The sequence below is a fragment of the Aureococcus anophagefferens genome (assembly GCF_000186865.1).
Source record: "Aureococcus anophagefferens unplaced genomic scaffold AURANscaffold_4, whole genome shotgun sequence".
Taxonomy (NCBI): Eukaryota; class Pelagophyceae; order Pelagomonadales; family Pelagomonadaceae; genus Aureococcus; species Aureococcus anophagefferens.
In genome coordinates, this window is record NW_008705564.1 from 2,893,421 (window position 1) to 2,900,900 (window position 7,480).

The 7,480-nt window shown below is 72.4% G+C and overlaps 2 protein-coding genes across 2 annotated transcripts in view; one reads left to right on the plus strand and one right to left on the minus strand.

The window, feature by feature from the left end:
• The window catches only part of AURANDRAFT_62407 (hypothetical protein), a gene marked incomplete at both ends in the record, with an annotated part of 3,237 nt that extends 2,952 nt beyond the window's left edge, over window positions 1–285 (minus strand). Inside the window, one exon of the mRNA XM_009036214.1 lies at window positions 89–285. Within this exon, the coding sequence (XP_009034462.1) occupies window positions 89–285 (197 nt within the window). The remainder of the gene's footprint in view (window positions 1–88) is intronic.
• Window positions 286–1,337: 1,052 nt separating this feature from the next.
• Window positions 1,338–1,682, plus strand: AURANDRAFT_15837 (hypothetical protein; the record flags this gene model as incomplete). Its single annotated transcript, XM_009036198.1, has 1 exon — window positions 1,338–1,682. A coding segment is annotated over one exon (345 nt), but the record flags the coding sequence as incomplete, so codon positions are not given.
• Window positions 1,683–7,480: the final 5,798 nt, after the last annotated feature.

Consider the following 7,480-nt stretch of genomic DNA (forward strand, 5'->3'; position numbering starts at 1 on the left):
TTTCGCGTTGAGCTCCCGGAGGCCGTCGCGCGCCGCGCGCAGGTCGCCGTCGCCGAGGATCCTCGCCGACCCGCCGTCGCCCGCGAACCAGCGCAGGAAGCCCTGGAGGAGCAGGCGGCTCGCCTGCCAGCGCTGGATGCGCGTCGCGGCGTCCTCGAGCTCGTCGTCGCTCAGGTCGACGCCCAACCCGTCGAGGAGCTGCGGCAGGTCTTCGAAGGGGATGGACCCGCGGCCCCGCGGGTCCAGCTTCTTCCACTCGCACCGCCAGGCGTCGGGCGCCGCCATGACCCGCGAACGGCAGGGGCAGCCCGACGAGCGCGCGATTCAGACCGCCCGACAACCGTAAAACCCAGGCAAAGGAGCCGGTGTTGACGCCACCATCGGCGCGTCCGGCGTGGCCATCCGCCGCATCCATCGAGCTCGCCGGTCCTGCCGCCGTCGCCGCGCCTTCGTCGCGTCCGCGTCCCGTCCCCGGAGTCCGCGTCGCCGCCGCGTCCGCGTCGCGCGACGCGCCGCGGGTCGCGCCGATCATGAAGATCTACTGCATCAAGGGCACGGAGGGGACGCCCGGGTACCTGAAGCAGTCCATGAAGCTCCCCAAGTCCTGGGGCTCCAAGCCCCTCCTCGAGGTGCTGAAGCTCTTCGTGGACACGCACAACAAGAAGTTCCCCGACGGCGCCATCGACGCGGGCGGCTGGCACCTCGAGCGGCCCCTCGGGAGTACGCTCTTCCCCGACGACCACGTCGACTCCGCGCTGTCCGACTACTGCGACGTCTTCTGCGTCGAGGGCGCCGTCAAGTACAAGGGCCCGCCGCCGGGCACGGCGGCGGCCCTCGAGGAGAAGGAGGCGCTGGAGCGCGCCAAGGAGGCCGAGGAGGCCGCGCGGCGGACGGCCGAGGAGGACGCGAAGCTCGCGGCGGAAGGCAAGCTCAAGGACCAGTGGTCCGTGCGCGTCAGGTGCGTGGCGCTGGACCGCGGCGGCATGGACGTCAAGTCCCAGTACAAGGTCGGCGACGTCGTCGCCGTGACCATCGAGCCCCACGCGACGGTGGGCATGCTCAGCAACCGCATCGGCCTCATGGTCGGCGCGCACCCGAAGCACCAGTTCGTCTACCACCCGCGGGACCGCGACGCCGTCCTCGACCCCCTGGCGAAGCTCAAGGACATCACGAACGAGAAGGTCGTCCTCGAGCTGAAGATCAAGATGCCCGACACGCGCAAGGTCGTCGAGGAGGTGTCGGACGACGAGGGCTGCACGGGCGCCGAGGCGCTGGACCCGCCCCCGCCCATCACCGTCGACGGCGAGGTCTGCGCGCAGTGGGAAGAGCAGGCGGCGCTCAAGAACGCCGCGGAGGAGCTCAAGGCCGCGGGCGACTACGCGGGCGCGTGCGACAAGCTCACGGAGGCGCTCGCGCTCGGCGGCGTGTCCGCGGCCATGTGCTGCAAGCGCGCCGAGGTGCTCCTCAAGGGCGGCCGGCCCGCGGCCTGCGTCGCCGACGCGACCGTCGCCCTCGGCATCAACCCGGATAGCGCGAAGGCCTACAAGCTCCGCGCCAAGGCCCGCCGCAAGCTCGGCGACTACGGCGAGGCCGCCGCGGACTTCGGCCAGGCCCAGAAGATCGACTTCGACGACGGGATCATCGAGGAGCTCAACTACGTCGCCAAGCGCGCGAAGAAGATCCGCGCGAAGCAGCTCGCGGAGCAGTTCAACGCGGACCTCGACGCGAAGGAGGGCCTCGCCGAGGAGGCGGACTAGGGCGCCGGCCGACCGCCCGGGGCGCCGCGGCCGCCTAACATTTCCGATTTCGCCCGGACCGGACGGCGCGGGAGGCCTCGCGGGACTCGGTCGGACCCCCGGGCGGCGACGCGAAGCGCGGCGGAGCGACATCCTCGAGCATGGCTGCCCCGCCGTCGGTGACGCAGGCCCTCGCGGGCTGCTTCCTGCTGCTGCTCCTCGTGCAGCTCGTCGTCCACGAGTCGACGCTCGCCGCCCACGTGTCGTCGGGGCCCGAGCTCCTGTCGCGGCGCACCTTCGGCGTCGGCCGCGTGCTGCCGCTGGAGCACTCCATCGCCGCGTTCCTGCGGAGCGTCGAGGACCGCACGCGGGCCGCGCGGGCCGGCGGCGGCCCGGAATTGCGGCGGCCCCTGGACCTGCTCGCGCGCGAGGCCGTCGAGCTCGGGCGCCGCGCGGAGCTCCGCGGCTGGTCGCCCGACGGCGCCGGTGGCCGCGGCGGCCTCGACGTCTGGGACCGCGGCGTCTACACGTCGCCGCCGCCGCGGGCCCCCCTGCCGCCCATCGTCGAGGCCTTCCGCAAGGGCCACGTCGACTGGCACGACCTCATCCCGCAGCACGCGTCGCTCTGGGAGCGCTACGGCGAGAGCCGGGACGACAAGTTCAAGTTCCTCACGCTCGTCATGAAGGAGGAGAAGGTCACGGACTACCTCACGCGCTGGGACGAGAGCGGGCTCCGGGCCGTCTACGGCGTCGACCACGGCCCGCTGACGAACTACACGTCCTGCAACACCTTCGACGACGCGTGCGCGGTCCACGCCGCGGACTCGTGCGGCCGCGACTCCTTCTGCCGCTGGGCCGACGGCGCCTGCGGCCGCCTCGACGACAGGGACGCCAAAAGCCTCGCGAAGCTCGAGGCCAAGTACGCGGCGCGCGGCGAGGCCGTCCCCGCGAAGAAGCGGAGCGACCGGCGGCGCCGCGGCCTCGAGCCCTGCGGCGGCGACCGGCCCATACCGCAGCAGCTCGTGAAACGGCCGGGCAAGGGCGGCGACGCGCGGAAGACGGTCAACGACTCGGCCTGCGCCCTCTTCGTCCACGAGCCGGCCTTCGTCAAGCCCGTCGCCGCGCGGATTTCGACCGCTGGTTTGGGTGAGTCCGGCCAAACTCTCGAGCTCGGTCACGTCGACGTCGATTCGGCTGATGTTTGGACCAATCGATCGCTCTCGTCGAGTTCTCGAAGCGCGGCCGAAGAGCTCGCGTCGAAGCCGTCGCATACGCTCGCATCGAAGTCGGGTCGAAGATGTGAAATCCACACAGGTCCGTCGAGGACGACCCGAGCGCGATGTTCTACCACTGGTGGCGCTACTTCAAGGGCCTCCACTCGTCCGCGCGGCGCGGCCCCGACGGCGCCGTCGACGGGCGGAGCCACTACCTCATCGCCCGCGCGCCGAACACGCAGTTCTTCCACTATTTCGGGCTCCTGAGCGACAACTGCTGGCGCCGGTCCGACCGCGACGTGCCCAAAAATACGTGCTTCTGCGCGTCCGAGGCCGAGGCGGGCCGGGACGTCAGCGGCGCCGCCGGCGCGCCGAGCGGGCGGGACAAGTCCGCGGACCGGCGGACCATGGCCTTCCTCGTCGAGAAGCTGGGCCTCGCGGCGCGGCCCGGCGCGGGAAAGCGACCGCCGGTCCGGGACGTCCCGACCGCACTTCAAACCTCTCGAGCTCGGTCACATCGACGTCGATTCGGCTGATTTTTGGACGCGTCGAGGGCTCTCCTCGAGTGCTCGAGGCATTGCGTCGACACGGTCGATTACGAAGTCGGGTCGAAGATTCGATTCGTCCGCAGGCGCAGCCGCCGCCGCCGCGGATCCGCGTGGGCATCGTGTCCCGGCGGCGGAAGCGGTTCCTGCTCAACGAGGCGGAGCTCGTCGACGCGGCCCTGGCGTTGGGCGTCGAGGTGCAGCTCCTGCCCTTCGAGGCCATGACGCTCTACGAGCAGCTCGCCGCGCTCCGGTCGACGACGATCCTCGTCGGCGTCCACGGCAGCGGCCTCAACAACGCCATCTTCATGCCCGAGGGCGCCTGCCTCATCCAGCTCCTGCCCTTCGGCCTCAAGTACAAGGGCTCCTTCCAGGCGAACGCCGTCGCCGCGGGCGTCGAGTACCGCGAGTGGAAGCTCGAGGACTCGTCGCTGTCGCGGTTCCACTGGGAGTTCCTGGGCGAGAAGGAGCTGCGCCACGGCAAGCAGGCCGTGCTCGACCGCGGGTCGCCGTCGGGCGGCGCCGAGGTCTACACGTTCTGGATCAACCAGGACATCGTCGTCCCCGTGGCGGACTTTGTCGCGCTCCTGGAGGACGCGATCCTCACGTCGCCGCTGAACCGGAAGCTCTACGACGGCGCCGTCGTCGAGGGCCGCAACAAGCAGGAGGCGGCGGCGCGCGGGCCGCGCGGCGGCGACGCGCCGCGCGCGCGCGCGCCGCAGCCGCCGCAGCCGCCGCCGCGCGCGGTCCCGGGCCTCCGCCGCGGCGCGGCCCCGGCCCCCTAGCGCGCGGCCGGCGCGGCGCGCAGTGTAAAAAGAGCGGCCCCTAGTAGTCGTAGGCCCGGTGATGCTCGTTCTTGAACGTGATGAGCTCGCGGAGCTTGTCCTTCTTCTCCGTCATGCGGCCCTCGCTGCCGTGGACGAGCAGCCGGTCCTCGTGCTTGTTGCAGACGTCGACGCCGACGTAGGTGAAGTCGAAGGAGCCGTCGAGGCGCTTGAGGGCCTCGAGGGACGCGACGCCGTCGTGCTTGTCGCCGTGGACGGAGAAGAGCATCATGACGCGCGGCGGCTTCCACTCGACGCCGAGCGCCGCGGACGGCGACGGGAAGACGTTGCCGCCGTCGAGCGTGTAGGCGCGGAGGCCGCCCGCGCGGACGTTGCCGCCGAGCGTCGCGTCGGCGGCGTAGGACTTGCGGATGAGGTCGAGCGCGGCGCGGTACGCCGGCTCGGGCCGGATGTGGATCGCGCGGTAGCCCGCGACGAGCGCGGCGAAGACGACCGCGGCCGTAAGGAAGCCCGCGTAGAAGCCGTACTTGGCCATCGTCGCCGGGTTCACGTGCATGATCGACGACACGGCGGACATGACGCCGGACGCGACGACGTAGACGCCGGCGCCCGCGGCGGCGTAGGTCGCGTAGCGCACGAGGTCCGCGCGCGACGCGCCCGCGAGCGCCGACGGCGGCGCGCGCGCGGGCGTCGACAGCGGCCGCGGCCGGCGGCGGCCCGGGCCGCGGACCGCGCCGCGCCGAGGCCCGCGCGCGCGCCGACGAGGAGGCTCCGCGCGGCCGGCCGCGCCGCCGCGCCGCCGAGGACGAGGCCGCGGTGCAGCGGGCGGGCTGCCCGGGCCGCCCCGCCGAGGGGCAGCCCCGCGGGCAGCGTCGGACCGGCGCCGACGACGAGGCCGCGGTGCGGACGGAGGCACGCGGGCCCGAGCGGGCGGGCTGCCCGGGCCGCCCCGCCGAGGGGCAGCCCCGCGGGCAGCGTCGGCCCGGCGCCGACGACGAGGCCGCGGTGCGGACGGAGGCACGCGGGCGGCGGACGCACGGCCCCGAGGATGTGCGGCGCGAGGACGCGGCGCATGGGCGCGCGGATCTGCAGCAGCATGCTTCTCGTTTGGTGGCTTCGCGGCGCAAGCCGGAGGTGAACGGAAGGAGCTTGCACCACTGAGTCTCTGAGAGCCAGCTCAGCTCGTGCGGCAACTCTCTCTGAGCCCGCGCCAGCCTCTCTGATGCGTCTCTGCCTCGCCACGTTAGCCATGCTCCTGGCGCGCGGCCTCGCGCTCGTGCCCGCCAAGTCGCTGCCGCTGCGCTCCTGCGCGCGGAGCCCGGCGCCGCGCTCCCGGACGACGCGCATGGTCGTCGGCTGATCCATCGTCACGGCGGCCAAGACCGTCGCCGCGCTGCCGGACTTCGTGCAGCAGAAGCCGCGCATCGTCCAGGGCGCGGGCATGCTCAACGGCCTCGTCTACGGCGTCGACGCCGACGGCGACTGGCACTTCAGCGCGTCCGGCGCGCGCCCGTCGAAGGACAAGGACCCGGAGGAGGCGCAGGACTAGGGCGCCGTTCGGGCCCGCCCGCCGCCGCGCGCGCGCGCCGAGGCCATGACGGCCCCGGGCACCACGAACTGGGCCCGGGGCCCGACGCACCTCGCGCGCGCCGCGGCCGCGCGCCGGGCCGGGACCCGCGGGGGGTCGCTAAGACGCCCGCGAGGTTGCAGAGTGTCGTCGTCGGGGCGTCGTTGGGGTTTTATGCTGCGTCGTCGCAGCGCAAGCGCGCGTCGATGGTCCGAGCGTGGCAGGACGTCTGCGCGCGCGTGAAGCCCCTGACTTAGTGAGGCCCATGATCATGTTCACGATGCTCCGCTCCGTGCTGATCTTGAACGGCATCTACGACTACGGGCGCAGCATCTGGTCGGGCGACACGGAGGGCACGGGCTTCTTGCGGTTCTACGCCGTCCTCTACATGGTCGTCGGCGCGCCCGGCATCGAGCTCCTGCGGGGCGGCGCGGTCACGGTGCCACCTGCAAGATTGACGGGTATAAGGTCGTACGTGCACAGTTTCTCGTATTGCTCAACAGCTCGGCCGAGGGCATTCCACGCCATCTGAGACATCAACCCCAACCCACAGAGCTCTGCGCATGCCCAACCCCGCCGGCCCAGAGGGGGCCGACCACCAGGCATACACCAGCCACGGCATACACCAGCATAGCAGCCGCATAGCAGCCGCATAGCAGACGCATAGCGGGCGCATAGCAGACGCATAGCAGGCGCATAGCAGGCGCATAGCAGACGCATAGCAGGCGCATAGCAGGCGCATACCACCAGCATAGCAGCCGCATAAGACCAGCATAGCAGCCGCATACCACCAGCATAGCAGGCGCATAAGACCAGCATAGCAGCCCACCAGCATACCACCAGCGTAGCAGCCGCATACCACCAGCATAGCAGCCGCATACCACCGGCATAGCAGCCGCATACCACCGGCATAGCAGCCGCATACCACCGGCATAGCAGACGCATACCACCCGCATACCACCAGCATACCACCAGCATACCACCCGCATACCACCCGCATACCACCCGCATAAAGCCCGCATAAAGCCCGCATAAAGCCCGCATAAAGCCCGCATAGCGGGCGCATACTACCAGGCATACCGGCGGTCAACCCCCTCGGCGCCGGCCGCGGCGCCCGAACTACGAATCTTCTGAGCGTGCGCTTTGGGTTTCTGCGCAGGCGAGCGCGGACGCTGCCCCTCCGCGTCGGCATTCCCGCTTGCCGCAGCCCATTGCCGCCGTCCGTTGCCGCGCGGCGCCGCCGGCGCCGGCGCGTCGTCGCCGGCGCCGCGCGCGGCGGGCCCGCCGCGGCGCCGCGCGCACCGGACGCCGCGCGCGCCGCCGCCGAGCCTCGCGCATAGCGCATGGCGCCCCTGCCCTGCCACCTCGCGCCCGGCCGCTACAAGCGCGGCGCCTTCGCGCTCACCGTGCGCGGCGTGCTGTCGCCGGCCGAGGCGCGGGCGCTGATCGACGCGACGGAGGGCCGCCACGAGGCCGCGCCGCTCAACGGCGAGCGCGGGTGCCGCGCGTCGCGGACCGCGGCCGCGTGCGTCGTCGAGGACCCGGACCTCGCGGCGCGCCTCTTCGAGCGGCTCCGCGGCTGCCTGCCGGCGGCCCCCGGCGGCCGCCGCCCGCTGGGCCTCGCGCCGCGCGT